We start from the raw sequence: 15,759 nt of genomic DNA on the forward strand, positions 1-15,759 counted from the left end.
ATTGATAACCTTTTTAATTTTAGTAACACACAGCATGATGTCCAAATCGACCCTTATACTATATTAGCTAGACTAACTAAACTTGCAATTTCATAATAAGTGCTTATGGCCCTACCATTCACGTTGTCTCTATGCATGTCACTCTGCAGTCTTTTCATTTGTCATAATCTTGGGCTCGGGCAGCTACCTTATTGTTGATCCTCGAGATCTACATGTTGTTGAGCCAGATGTAAATTCTCAGCTTGTTTAAACTTTTATTTAAGTATAACAATTAATCGCCTGTTTTAAGCATGTTTATGAAATATAAAACGAGGTTGTTAATCTTAGGAGATTTTGCAATGTGTAATGATGTCTATAACCTGTATAATCCCTGCAAGTCTCCCTCCTGTTATTCTGTACCACCATAATCACATGCCTCAATAAAAGAAAGATTGACAACAACAAAAAAGCCAGGGTACTAGCAATGCATGCTTGGAATTTGTTGTAAACTAGTGGAATGGTAGCAAGCAGATTCCATTTATAAAGCACACTGTACAATTGTGGATCAACAAATTATTGCAACAAGATAAGTAGAACATCTAAAACTATATCAAGCAGCAACATAATATTTTGCCATTTTTTTGAAGTTGATAGAAGTCAATTCTTCTGTGATTACAGTCATAGCCTTCTTTGTATATGCAACTGAGGTGTAACCGTGTAATGTTAATATAAGCCAAACTAAGATTATACAATAATATAAATGTTTCTACGATTCCCTTCGAAATACAAACAGGACGTTATTTACACACACTATCAATAGGTGTTGCGTTTTACTATATCTAGTTATATGAAATGGGAAAAAAAATAGAAACAATTGTGTTCCCATATATTTGTTCAATTACAGAAGCATGGGCTTTGTACAGCCATTTTGGACACCGAAGGAGGAGATCTTTTTTGGCAGCCACCAAGGCAAAACTAGTAGTCTATTAGTTGCATTTAAAATGTTTTGTTTGAAAATTCAGTCTTCACACACAAACTGCACAGTTATACCTGAATGTATTTTGTAGATTTAAATAGAAAATTAGTCTGCCTGTTTACCCCTCAATACAAATAATAGGAGTAGATATTTGTAAAGCTTACCAGGATTCATTCTGCCAAGTCCCATTCCTGATCCATATCTGTTCAGACCGCCATTTCCACCAATAGGAGGTCCTTCAAGACCTAAAGCATATATAAAAGTTTTACAAGAGTTATAATACATGATCAAGACAAGTTCTATAAAAAAAAAAAATAATAATTAACTGTACTTTTTCTAAACTAACAAGTGAAAAATACACAATTTATTATGCTTTTGTTTCCTGCTCAGGAACAGTGTACCCATGCTAAAATTTCAAGAGTGACCGCTCTTTGCTGTTTCACCTCGGTTTAGGATTATAAGAAATATATTAAGCCTTTTAGATAATTGCACAAAATATATAAATTATATGTAAATTAAGACTAAAGAAGCATACTTAAATAAATTAACACGGGCAGTGCATAACATTTTGGCCACACAGAGATAATAGGGTATAGAAAACAGTCAAAACCTATAAGCCAGGATAATAATCATGGGGTAAATGGACAGAGTTTTAGCACCCCCGTAAGTTCTAGTTGCCTATAAATATAGTTCAGATCCTTATGCAATCCACACGATTGTCTTGTGGAAACAATTTTACGAACTGAGTTAATGTATTTTAAGTATGCTTCTTTAGTGTGAATACATTTACATATATTTGTGATATGCAGATTACATCCAATATTTATTAAGTGCTACTCCACTTTGCAGAGTTGTTTTCCCCCACAACCAACAGCCAAGCTATTTGATTGTGCTAGAATTGAGGAAGTGAAATTTCCTTTTTAATATGATTTCTTTGCAATTGCTAGCCATTGCAGCTAATTTCACTACTTGCAAATTTTAAAGTTAACAAAGTACTACCGAAAGCGTTTCTATTACCCATCATGAAGACAGACACATACATACACACACTCACAGGACACCCCTAAACTTTCTTAAAAAAAGACAAAAAATGTAAATAAAAACATTTATAAAAAAAAAAAAGTCAGTCTCCTAGCTTACCTACAAATTAGAGTCACTAAAATGAAAGTTTGGCAAAAGAAGAGGACTAAAACTTCTGTATTATGGAGCATAAACAAATAGTTCTTTCTATATGTACCGTATTTATCGGCGTATAACACGCCCCGGCGTATAACACGCACCTCATTTCCAGAAGGAAATTCCAGGAAATTTCCACCTCTCCCATAGTATTCCCCCCCCTCATCCCATAGTGTTCCCCCCCCTTTCCATAGTAATCTCCCCCCCTCCCATAGTATTCTCTTCCCCCTCCCATAGTATTCCCCCCCATAATATTCTCTCCCCCCTCCCATAGTATTCTCCCCCCCCATAGTATTCTCCCCCCCCATAGTATTCTCCACCCCCCATAGTGTGTCCCCCCCCCCCCTCCCATAGTGTCCCCTAGTGCACTTTCCCTCTGTCCCATATTTACTTACCTGTCTTGAAGCGTGGGCCGGCTTCACAGCGCGCACCGCGGTACTGGAACTTAAATTTCAGGTTCCGGTTTCCGGCGGGACTGAAAGGAAGTGTGCACACAATAGTGTGCACACTTCCTTTCAGTCCCGCCGGAAACCGGAACCTGAAATTTAAGTTCCAGTACCGGCGGGACTGAAAGGAAGTGTGCACACAATAGTGTGCACACTTCCTTTCAGTCCCCCTGGAAACCGGAACCTGAAATTTAAGTTCCAGTTCCGCGGTGCGCGCTGTGAAGCCGGCCCACGCTTCAAGACAGGTAAGTAAATGTAGGATATCGGCGTATAACACGCACCCATGATTTTCTCCCTATTTTCAGGGAGAAAAAGTGCGTGTTATACGCCGATAAATACGGTATCTAAATGACACAAAACTTCCTGCTTCGAGGGAGCAGGAAAGGGTACATAGTAAAATGCACTTACCTATTTTGTTCATTCCATAGCTCATGGAATCCATGCCCAAACCTAGACAATAAAAAAAGTTACTATTGAGCATTCGTAAAAAAAATTTTTAAATAAAAATTACAGAAACAAAAGCCTATAAAGAAAGGGACTCCTTAGCAAAATATCGATTTTTTTATCTTAATCTACTAGGACAGGATATATACCATTCCTCCTCAATAACATTGCAGAAGGAGGAGAGGTGAGCAACATAGTACCAGAAAAAGCTTTTATTCTCTTAGTTTCATTTAAATAAAAAAAAAGTAGACTTGTATCAAACGGGGGACAGTTGGGCACTATAGCATAACAAATACAGGTTTGGATTCCTAACCCTATATTATTCCTTTAAAGGGGCAAACGCATGGAGTCCCCAAATTATGTGTTAAACTTTGTTTTTGGTTTTTAAACCGTTTATACTGAATGTGTCTTCCCAGATGCTCACCCTTCTCTGCAGCTCAGGCTAATGCTTGCACAATAGTTTGAGCAAAAGTGAGTGGTAGTAATTCAAGTGCAGTGTTAGCTGGCAGCTTTAGGCCTATCACCTCTGCCCATTGTTGGTATAAACTGGCATGGCTGAGGCAGAATGTTGCATGGGAAACCCTTTTCTCTGGTAAGTATATGAAGCTGGCAAGTCACCAGCAATGTATAGCTTGGCTGTTGGCAAAAAAGGTTGGCTACCGAAATATGGTTACTAAAATACGGATGTAAAACAGGAAGTTTTTGGGATGCATTTTGCAAGGACACATCTAAATTCTTCTCAGCAAAGGCACTCACCACCAGGACCTCCACCTGAACCTCTTAAATTGTTGGCATCCAACGGTATGCCACCAGGACCTAGACCCATCCCAATGCCTCCAAGACCACCTACAAAATATAGATTTTAACATGACGTTATGGCATTTACAGACATCCCACAGAATGTTAAAGTGAAACTCATTTTAGATTCCTGTTCTACCACTCATAATTCTTTCATCTCAGTCCTCCAAAAGTTCTCATATCTTTCAGTGCCCTCTCTCAATTCCCTCTCCCCTTCTTTGTCTGTTATATTATAACCATGTCAGTTTTACTTTCATATCCGCTCCGTTCAGGACAAGCAGTTTGTGCCAATATTAAAAAACAGTCACCATATGGGTTTTCATTTCTAATCAAGTAATTTTTCCTTCCTACCCTTCCAGTCCTTTAGTTTCATTTCCTGCTTTTAGATCCTGCCTTTTTAGCAGACATTGAATGCCACTGTTGGCAAACATGGCTTAAGTTCACCAATTATATCTATGGATAAACATTTTTTCAGATGCACATATATGATGAACAAGTGCACTGTTATTTACTTACGTGGAAGTTGTGGAGGGCGATCAGCAGGGAACATGTCTCCTTTTGGCATGGCTTTATCATCCTACAAAATATAGTTGGAAATTCACAAATCCATCACAGCACTGCCTATACCAGTATTTATAATGTTTTAGCAGTTAATTTAGCATCTCCCATTGACACACTGACCATTCAGTGTGTAGAAATACAAAAAAAAAAAAAAAAGACAAATATTCCTGCAAGAGATGCTTGACAACACATGCTGGTCATAGTTTTATACCAAGTCACTTGATTAAATCTTTGCTAACCTCACTTGTGGCATGACTAGGTTAAATATTTAAGTTTGCTTAAAATACAAAGGTAATGTTTCAGTAACAAATACAAAAAAAAATATTAAAAAGTAAAATCACTTGTCTATGACAAAGAGACTTACCATTTTCACCATCATAGGTCTGTCAAATAACAGCTGGCCATTGAACATAGCTATCAGTCAGTCAAGGAAGTTTTACATTACAAGTATTACTACCAGGGCCATCTAATATTGATAGGACCCTGAGCAAGCATTTTGTTTGGGCTCCCTAGACCCTGCACCCCCCACACTCCCTGGCATGTAATAACATAATTTACAGCAACCCCCCCACTCTACAAAAATATTCAGATACATAGAATGACACTCATACAGTGGGACACAATGACACATGCAAACATCAGCGTAATGTAACTTGGTAATTTACTTTGTCATTTTGCTGTAAACTTTATAATGTGTAAAATTCACATAGAAAGCCTGTTTATTACCTAAAAATTTACAGTTCTATTACATGCCACAGTATTTTGCTTCTTGAACTGTCTGTATTTGCGATTGTGGCATGAAATGCTTGCCTGTCAAATCTTAGCACAACAAAATAAAGAATACAATTTTTTTATTTTTTATTTACATAGCATATAGAGGAATAAACTGTACACCGTCAAAGTACAATTTAAAAAGATAATCAATATGTGTGTGTAAATATGAGGTCATTAATATTCAATGTTTCAATTTGATTCAAGGATACAGATTGCCTGGACTGCCTCAATTGCCTGTTCGTAGGTAACTGTGCCAATCCCTCTGCTCTTTCCGTCCTTATCTTCCAATATATCGGCTCGCATCACAGTTCCAGCAATGCCAAATACTTCCTTCAGCTTCTTCCATCCCACGCTGTAATCAAGCTATAAAGAAACACACCAACGATCATTTTAAGTTCACCTCAACTACAAACCAGCTTTTGAAAGACCGTAAAAAAAATTATTGTATTGTTTCCAGTGTAAACCTGTGTTCCTTGTCACCACTTTATTTTCATCACGAGTAGCTTGCCTCACTAGCCTAAAAATGACCACCTGGCAGTTCACATATTATTTTCCTTAACTTTGCTAGAGGTCATGCAAAAATGTGAGCACGTCTGTTTTGAAGGCAGGTCAGAGTTGTTTGTAACCAAAACTGGATCTGCATTACAAGTGCAAATCAGACCCCCCCGATTGTTTTGTATACTGTATAGCCAACTGCACATACTGAATTAATTTAGTTTTTTTGAAGTCCAAAATGTAAAAACTTAATACCACAAGTAAAACTTAACAGAAAGTTTCCACTTGCCCCAATAAGATTTTTGGAGTTTTCCCAAACCCAGAAGCCGTGGCACAGTGTAGTGTTTCAGATACATGCACTTCTCTCAAGTGACAAAGTACATGGGCTGCAAGAATAGCCAACGTCCTCACGTCAGATTAAACTGTGCCTCATAGCAAAAATTAATAGTTTCTGCTAAGGTTGTTCAGGAGGCAGTGCAGCCTCTAGAATGCATAAAAGGATCTTAACGTGATTGTGCAATAAAAATCTCATATTTGAAGAGTGCTCAAACGAACAGTTAAATGCTTACTTTGTATTTACACAGGAAGAAGTACATTGTGTTAATGATACTGCATTTAACTTTAACGCAAAACATCACAATAGCTTCCAGAGAATATAACCGAGCATAGTTCCAATTCCTTTGAATATCTAAATAATGCATTTAGAAGTCTAATAATAAAAGGATAGAAATTCAGCTCTCAAAGAGCTGCTTTTCAATTTCAAGATTACACATGGAAAGCACAGAATACTTACATTTGCAACAAAGACTGTGCTCCCAAGCCTTCCTGACTGCAAGGCGTGGATCACATCAACAGGAATGTTAGGGTTGTTGAGAATGCTGGCTGGGATATTCATGTTGCCACCAGCTGGACCAGGACCCATTCCTAACGGTCCGGGACCGCCCATACCCATTGGTCCAGGCATTCCCATGGGCCCTGGACCTCCCATACCCATGGGCCCTGGACCACCCATGCCCATTGGACCTTGACCACTCATGCCTATTGAGCCCTGAGAGACAATGCTTTGTGCAGCTCTTCTTAAACGCTCTCCATGAGGATCCTGAAGAAAGAATCACATATGGTGCATTATTAGGTTAAAGTAACATTTTATTATATATAAATGTTTTCACAGTAATAAGGTATTAAGTTGCCAGATAGAAAAAGCTCACAGATTACGTTGTTTAAAACTACTGTCAAAACGGTTACAAACAGGTAATACAATATAATTTTATATACAGTCCCTATAACAGTATGCCATTAACTACTTCTGATTCAATTGCAGTAAGCTCTTAATCTTTTTTCTAGCGACAAGTTAGGTTTCTTTACACAGCAACACCATGGGAGACCAAAAAAAAGGTATTGAATCCAGTGCTTCTGTATGACAAACCATCACTTCCACATTGAGCAAGTGAATATTAAAAGCCTCACAACTGTCTGACAGTAAAGAGGATGCAACTCAGGTGATTTACAAAAGTGCAGATTTCTCAAGTTCTTTAGGGGTTTTGGGTGTTTCTTTAAATTCATAAAACACAGCTAGAGCAGGTTTCACCACAGTATCATTGCTTCTACAGAATCTCTCCAGTAGACTATTTATAGGTGTGCAATGATTCAGGTCAGAAGCTTGATCATTGTGGGTCTAAACTAATACATGTTTGCAGTGCAGAATTCTTGAATAACACTTAAAAGTTAAAGGGACTCTCTAAGCAACACAACTATTCAAGACATAGTAGTTCCTCCAGCCATGTCTGCTTCATTTTCAGGCACATTGATAATCATCCTAGTATCACTATTCACTCCTTATTCCGAGCCAAGAATGGAAATGGCTGTGAATGCATTTGTAAAAAAACAAAAAAACAAAAACAAAAAAAAACAGAATTTTGAGTTTGCCTGAATTTAGTAATCATTAAAAATTTAAATATCTGCTGCATTTCTCCTTGCACATGCAAGCTTACAAGCACTGAACAATAAGAATATTCATTTGAATTATATAATGCTTTTTGTTCATGACATCAAATTTGGCAGTTAAAATGGCATGTCCTAATACAGCTTTGTGTAAAATGTTTAAAGGGACATTATAGACACCCAGACCACTTCAGTTTATTGAATATTAGCTTTGCAGGGTAAATCCACTTCTAAAGACTGTCTGCCAGAGGGACTTCTGGGCTGTTAGGTGATATTTGGTCGCTATGTATGAGGACATCCAGCGTCATCTGAATCCCTATAGGAAAGCATTGTATAATGCTTTCCTATGGGAAAAACCTAATGCGCTCAGGGTCATTGCCGGACATGGGCATTATATGTCTCCCCCGCCTGCTGATGTCGGCAGGGGAGTAACGGAGGCGGACTCAAATCAGCTCTGAGGGACATCGTCGCTGGACCCAGGTAAGTGACAGAAGGTGGTGTTTTTTTTTTTTTTTTAAACCCCATCTGCACCTCATTTCTTTCTACAACATTTCTTTCCTGGCACCATGTTTCCCTATAAAGTAAGTCAAGTTTATACAAAGTCCTACTATAGTTACACATTACGTACTTCCTTGACTTTTAATGGTCTTCCATTGAGAACATGCTTGTTAAGAACTTGTACAGCTTTCTTCATGCTGTCCTCCTGTTTAAACTCCACAGAACTGAATAAAAGAGAAATTGATTGTTAGGCAATGCACAACCTAAAAAAAATATTAAAGCAGCATATTTAATAAAAAGATACTTACGCACATCCCTGAGCAGATCACAGGTACAAAGAGGAGGAGAAAACAAAAAGAAAATATTAGTTTTAATAGTAAGAACGAGGACATATTTTTATAGTTTGGGCTGTTCACAATGAAGGATATAGCACAGCGCTCTGCTACTCAAACACTCCAGCGAAATCAAGATTTTACAACTAGTCACTGAGTGCAAGGAAATATGTGATTTCTGACAAAACTTCTAACTAAATGGAACAGAGCCAGAAGAATCAAATCTTTTTTCAAAATACTACACAAAAAGTGTCTATTAATGGAAAATAAATACATCCAAGATAGTACAGATTTCAATGATGTCTGAAGTTTGTGATAACGCTGCAAGTTAAAAATCACATATTATAGTTGCAAACCCATTCACAAGTGTCATTATACTTGGCCACGGCAGTAAAAGGAAATCTTAAAAGGACACTTTCTATTTTCTGCTCCATAGATTCAAAACCATTACATCCAACTAAAAATTCCTTCAGATCTTGCACAAAGGTTAAAGATCTTGCCAAGAATTCCCACCCAGACACTGCCAGGTTTAGTTATACAAAACCTAGTCTCCCAAGATATCGGCGCCCACATTTTTAACACGGGAACTCATAAATCCGTAGAAAGGGGGATCTCACAGTGACTTACCCTTGACTTTCCTTCATCGTCCATTAAGAGCTCCACGTATGTTACCTCACCAACTACAAATCAGTTTCCAGACGACACATATACCATAGGAGAAAAGCCAAGAAAATAATGGGAATTTAGAACAAATCATCGACAACCTTCAGAAAGAGCCTCTGAGAAAGGCCGGAGACTTCACTAGACCAGCAAGGTATAAAAGTGTGCAGGCAACTTGAGCAATTTTAGCTTATAATCCTCCAAATCCACTTACAAAGGCTATTCTTTGCCATGTACAATGGACTCGTTATATGCATATAAGCAAACCATGTATTTCAAATTTGAAAATTGCCATTACAAAAAAAACATGCAGTCTTAGGACTTTGTGGTTGGAAAAAATCCTTTATTGCACGACAACAAATAACGTAAATTTTGGATCTAAAGTACCAGTTTTTGATAAACATATGTGCCATGACCAATTTACTCACTGGACAATTAGTAGTAACCACTTGGCACTCAAAAAAAAAAAAAAAAAAACCCTTCATGAGGAAGAAAGTTTCCTTAAAAGTTTAAATAAATACCAAAAATGATTCTGAAACATGAAACAAACATAAGATCTGAAATAGAACATTTTGAGGTAAAAAAAAATATATATATATAACTGCACAAGTGTTCGATTCTGCATTAACTGGGGGTAAAAAAAAAAAAATGCAAAGAGCAAATGTAATCAGCAAGAATTAAAAATCCAAACCCAGTGGCATTTAGTTAGAGCCAAAAATTTCACATTTACTGACAGACCTAAAAACTGAAATTACTTTAATTGATTTAAAACTTCCAACAACAAGGTTTAACACTTTTTACTCTACCTTCTTCACTCGAAAAGTTAGCACTAATCTCCCGCTCCCGACAACATGACGTCAGCAGTCAGAAAAGTATATCTTTACATTTAGCATCTACAACTTCATGTGATGGCCAAAAAAAATAAATATATGTTGGTAACAGACTATGCTGTTGAGGATGGATGAGATAAAACTCACAAGTTATCAGATACAAAAATCATTTTAGAGAATTATCCATTGGAACGTATCCTCCATTTTAGATAACGTAGCATACTGTAAATAGGCCACAAGAAAAAATACAAAATACAAAAGGAAATCCAACTATGGAGATAGCTGCTATTTTCACAATGTATCAAGCCATTATATCTGCACCAAAGCAGTATTACGAACAGGTTGTGAGACATGGGGTCTATTTTCCAAAACAATATCTTAGCGCAGCTTTGTGTACAGTCACATTTAAAATGTGATTTGTTTTAAAAAATGTATACAAAGTGCGTTGAAAGCTAGGAAAGGTTTAAAATCAGCAACGCAGACTGACAATTGCTTTCCCTAGAACCTTTATAACAGCAAGGGAGCATAAAGTAATTACATTTATCGCAATCCTAAATAGTTTCTGTGCAACACAAAAATGCAAGAGTAACTATTGTAATAAAGTATGTAAAGAAGTTGTTCAGTAATAAGACAGCCCTGAAGAGGAGCCTTCAAAACCGATTTAAAGAGAAACGCCAAGCATAAAAAAACTAAAAAAACAAAACTAACTTACAACAGTTTTAGTATACAGATCATGCCCCTGCAGACTCACTACTTCGTTCTCTGCTATTTAGGAGTTAAAGGACTTGTTTATGTAAACCCAGCCACCCAAGGTGTGAATCACACAACCTTGGAAAAATGATTTAACTTTAAAGTTTCTTAGAGCACATGGTGTTTTACTTTAGAATTTCTCACCTTCTGCTCTGCTAATTGAACTTTAAATGGTTACTCCAACCATCATAACCATTACAGCCAGCTGAAGAGCAGCAGTAGCCAGATGCCAATCCTGCAGCGATCTTGCATACCTGACCCTATATAGTGTTAAAACACCTTCTAGTCCCCCTGGCTGACCTAAATATAGTAAAATCTTACTTTTATTCCATTCTGCTACTGGCTCTGCCTGTTTGGCTGACAGAGGTGTTGATCAAAGCCCTTAGAAAAGCATTGGATTGGCTCAGACGGTCAAGGAGGCAGAGCCAGCACAGGCCAAAACCCTGGCCAATCAGCATCTCCTCATAATGAATCAATGCAGCTTTATGAGGAACATTTAATGTCTCGTTGCCAAGAGTAGAGACACTAAATGGCAGTGCTGCACACTAGGAAGAGCTGTCCCAGGAAGCACCTCTAGTAGCCATATGAAGAGTGGCCAGTGGAGGTGTTCCTAGGCTGTAATGTAAACACTGCATTTTCTCTGAAAAGACCGTGTTTACTGCAAAAAGACGGAAGGGAATGATTATAGTCACCAGAACTATAGCTTATTGTATTTGTTTTTTTCTGGTGAGTATGGAGTCCCTTTAATATATGTATGTGCAGTGCTTCAGAGCAAAACTATGCACATACAGACTCCAGACACCATGATCACTTAAAGTTACTGAAATGGTCGTGTTGCATGGAGAAACCCTTTAAATCACACTAATGGGGCTCCTGAAGGCTATTAAAGATATATTAAAAAAAAAAAAAAAAAAAAGTGTAATAAAGGAAGTTTTAAAATTAGATCTGCAATTACAGGATGTGTGTAGAAAGGCTATACAAGTTACAGGCACAGCAGGTGAGGCTAGGACTGCATAAACTACAAGTACATGGCACACAGACCACTCCATTGAGATACATGGGTACCTATAGTGTCATTTAAAGTAACTACTATGCTTACATGGAAGGGATAAAACCTTCTGTAGTGGCTATCATACGGACAACCACTAGAGGCAATTCTGATGCAAAAGCCCCAATAGGACACATGCATCACCAATGCTCTTCTATGAAGAGCAATGGATTGGACATCGGCAGATGAGAACTTGCCTCCTCCAATACCTTGCAGGAGACATAGGCTCAGTCATGGGGACATGGACAGTAAACCATAATGAATAAGAACATGTATTCTGAATGTTTTCGTGTTCTTTTAACTCCTAAATTGTAGAGTATATAGCAATGACACTGCAGGGGAATGATCTGTACACCAAAAAAAATTAAGTTGTTTTTGGTGCTTAGAGAATACATTTAAAGCAAGAATTTGCATAACATGAAGAATGAAAGCCCAGTGGTTTATTTATAGTTAAAATAAAAACCAGCTATCTGGTCTTCATGAAATATTTCCCAGCATCAAAATATACTGGATAAAGGCAAATCAATTTACACACACAAAAAAAAACCCATTACATTTGTGTAGAAGCATTAACAAAAGTAATAAGATCATGGAGGGAAGAGGGGTTGCACTGCACACTTTTAAACAAGATCCTGACAAATCCCAATTTGAATAAATTACCAAGAGGCATAGACAGATCCTAACAGGATTACATACACAGCCTGTGAGAACCAGTCTGAAGATACAGCATGTTATATTCAATACCAATGGAAGAAAAAAAAATAGGAGGCACCAACTACAGTTCAATAACACCAGCTCTACTTTTGGATTTAAAAACATACAATTTAAATGTATCAATATTAAATTAACGATCCCAAAGATAAGGATCTAATAAGTGATTTTGTTTTTAGAACTGATCAAATGGATGAACACAGACGTGTCTCAAGCTTAGACCACAAACTCTTTATCTTTAACATTTAGTCCAATATTAAGGCCAGCCTCGTTTCGCATTGGTAGTAGAAGATTAGAGATTTCAAAACTAAAATTTGACCTGGGAGAATATTACTACAGCAACTTGAATACAACTTCTCAAAAAGCAGACAAAAATTATACATCAGAGAATACACATGACTGGAATTTAAGGAGCAGAGTTTCAACTGGAGGCTTATAATGAAGTCATTTGATGCACTTCACCTATTAAATTTGGACCCTAAGCCGCTGAGCAGCTAACCACAACCATGTCACAAGATGCACAGTCAAACTAACAGCCATCACACAACAGGTGAGCCCACTACAAACATTTATGAACACAGTAAAAAGAAAAACATACCTTTGTGTCAGTTCAGTGACAAAATTTTTTATACCCAAGCTAATTTTCAGATCTGTCCTGTATTCCAGTATGAAAGCCAAAGGCATTTTCACATGGACAGGTGCTCATTTTACTACTAGAGTGAATTACCAAGGAAATATTTACCATGTGCATAAAGTAGTCAAAGGAGCAAAGAGCAAATTGAGACTGTATAAACAACCAAATTACAATGAATTTGAAAATGTAAGCCACATTATGGTCATGTGCTTAACATAATACAAGCAAGAGGCTCATTATAGAAAGTTAATCACTAGCCTCTACAGATATTGTTAAAATAAAGGCATCTTTACCAAACTTTAAACACATAGCCACCACCTTCTAACGCAGATGTATAATTTAACCGATGCCGAAAATCAGGGCACAATAAAGTGCCAGTCAACAACACGTCAAAGCTGAAACACAGAGTTCCAGGCAGGAGAGGTGAAAAATAATTAAGGCAGCAATCCAAGTCTGCATGATGACCATTACCTTTTTCCTTTACTAGATCTTTCAGCGACTGCCACTTGACATCAAAGGGAATATTGGAGATGAATGCTCTATACCGTTTCTGTGGATTATAGGGTTCAAAGCGACTTGTTTTCTTTACGGTCTTCTCCTTGCGCTTATCATTCTGCTGTCCTGAATCACTGAAAAATAATTTGTTCATTTGACACATAAGACAAGTTATAAGTCTGCGCTGGGAAAATAGGGGAGGCTTGCACATACCACATCTGCAACCTATTTGTTCATATATCCCAAAACATGCACAAAAATCATAAACAACCATGGTTTCTTTAGAGGTGTATCTATTATACAATGAATAAATAGATTTTCAATGGAGAACTCCATTAAAGGATCATACTAAACACCATAACCACTACAGCACAGTTATGGATATGGAACCTGGAGTGTCCTGGTATCCTTCCAATTAGGGATCGACTGATTATCGGTCTGACCGATATTCTGTACTTTCAGCAATATCGGTATCGGCCAATAAAGATATCGATACTGCAGACCAGGGCTGCAATCAGGCTCCTGGGGTGCCCAGCATACTCTTACTTACCTTCCCAGCAGCTCCCCTGTCTAACTTGCGCGAGCCCTGTGGCAGTCAGAGCGTTGCCACGGGCTTCCATGGCAACGCTCCATGTGGCACACCATCCACGAGAGTTAGATAGGAGAGCTTCTGGGAAGGTAAGAGTGTGCTGGGCCCCCTCTGCACAGTCCATGCCACTGGACCACCAGGGAATGCCATCTTCCCATCCCTGGCCAGGTAAGAAGCAGGGAGGGGGGACTAAAACAAAATGTAATATTTATAAAAAATAAATAAAAAGCAGCCCACACAACACTCTGCATTCACACTACACAAACACTCTGCATTCACTATATACACTCACACTACACAAACACTCTGCATTCACTATATACACTCACACTACACAAACACTCTGCATTCACTATATACACTCACACTACACAAACACTCTGCATTCACTATATACACTCACACTACACAAACACTCTGCATTCACTATATACACTCACTACACAAACTCTGAGCATCATAGCAGCACCGATTCAGGAAGCAGTAATGTAAACACTGCCTTTCCTCCTTTACATTAACCCCTTAACGACGAGTGACGGACCTCATCCGTTAAAATGAACCCCAGATCGCCGCAATTGCGGCGATCGCGGGGTTAATGGTGCTCCGGTCTGCCTCTGTATTAGAGGCAGACCGGGAGCACCGGATCCGGCTGTCCCAGTTCATGTGCCCGCTCTGACAGCATTTTAAAAAGTTAAAAAATACATTTAAAAACGCTCATTACCACGGGGCGGAGCCTGGACACCGAGACGAGCAGACGCGTCTGAAGTGTGCTCCTGCTCGACGGGCTGAAAAAGGGAAAATTACAGCGGCCATAAGGCCCAAGGAACCTCGAGGGTGCACCTCTCATATTTGGGGGACATCGCAAACCAGAAAGACACCACCCCGGGGCCCGCCGGAGCTGGGAAAGCAAAGATGAGTCTGCGGCCTACTGGGCCTGGGTGAAGACGGCCGCTCCCCTCGGCGCCGGGGCAATTAAGCGACAGCACAGCGGACTACCCCCCCCCTTTGGACCGGTGGGGGATATCCCGGTCCCCGCTGGACCAATCGATCAGACCAAACAGCGGACAATCGAGCGATACAGCATGCAGGGTCTTCAGGCCACCAGAGCTCTACCAAAATGGCCGCCTGGCACAGACCTCAAAAACGGAGCACCCACCCCAATCCACTTACACCGCAACATGACAACCTTGACTGGCTCTGCACCAGGCTATGGGACATGCTGCACAGCCGGGGATCAACATACCGCCAGGCAGAAACACTAGTGGCCTCATGGATCAGACCGGCAGCACGACGCAGCCACTACAGGTGCATACCCCGAGCCTCCAAAGCGGCGATCCGGCAACGCAGACTCCAGCAGTCCTCCCGGCGAGAAAGGACGCCATGTCCACCTGACGTACGTCCCTACCTGCTAACACGCAAACCTGGGACTACCACACAAGCCCCATGTGCGGGCAACCAGAACCAGTGTAACAGAACCCAACTCAACACCGTCATGGCGGCAGCAAGAGGGTCTGTGCGGCTGCTCACCCCACGAGGTACAATCAGAACCGACTTCCAGCGTGAGGGCAACAGGCCTCGAGGCACCGTGAGATGGGCTCAGAAAGGCAACACTCGAGACACGG

The 15,759-nt window shown here is 39.3% G+C and overlaps 1 protein-coding gene across 1 annotated transcript in view; it reads right to left on the reverse strand.

The window, feature by feature from the left end:
- HNRNPM (heterogeneous nuclear ribonucleoprotein M) overlaps nt 1–15,759 on the reverse strand; it is a 30,078-nt gene that overhangs the window by 9,666 nt on the left and 4,653 nt on the right. Inside the window, exons 2-12 of the mRNA XM_063455655.1 lie at nt 13,525–13,682; nt 9,048–9,100; nt 8,397–8,404; nt 8,219–8,312; nt 6,443–6,748; nt 5,364–5,517; nt 4,745–4,794; nt 4,336–4,396; nt 3,778–3,867; nt 2,986–3,027; nt 1,120–1,200 (exon numbers count right to left, since the gene is read on the reverse strand). Of these exons, the coding sequence (XP_063311725.1) occupies nt 1,120–1,200; nt 2,986–3,027; nt 3,778–3,867; nt 4,336–4,396; nt 4,745–4,794; nt 5,364–5,517; nt 6,443–6,748; nt 8,219–8,312; nt 8,397–8,404; nt 9,048–9,100; nt 13,525–13,682 (1,097 nt within the window). The remainder of the gene's footprint in view (nt 1–1,119; nt 1,201–2,985; nt 3,028–3,777; nt 3,868–4,335; nt 4,397–4,744; nt 4,795–5,363; nt 5,518–6,442; nt 6,749–8,218; nt 8,313–8,396; nt 8,405–9,047; nt 9,101–13,524; nt 13,683–15,759) is intronic.

Source organism: Pelobates fuscus, chromosome 5, assembly GCF_036172605.1.
Source record: "Pelobates fuscus isolate aPelFus1 chromosome 5, aPelFus1.pri, whole genome shotgun sequence".
Taxonomy (NCBI): Eukaryota; Metazoa; Chordata; class Amphibia; order Anura; family Pelobatidae; genus Pelobates; species Pelobates fuscus.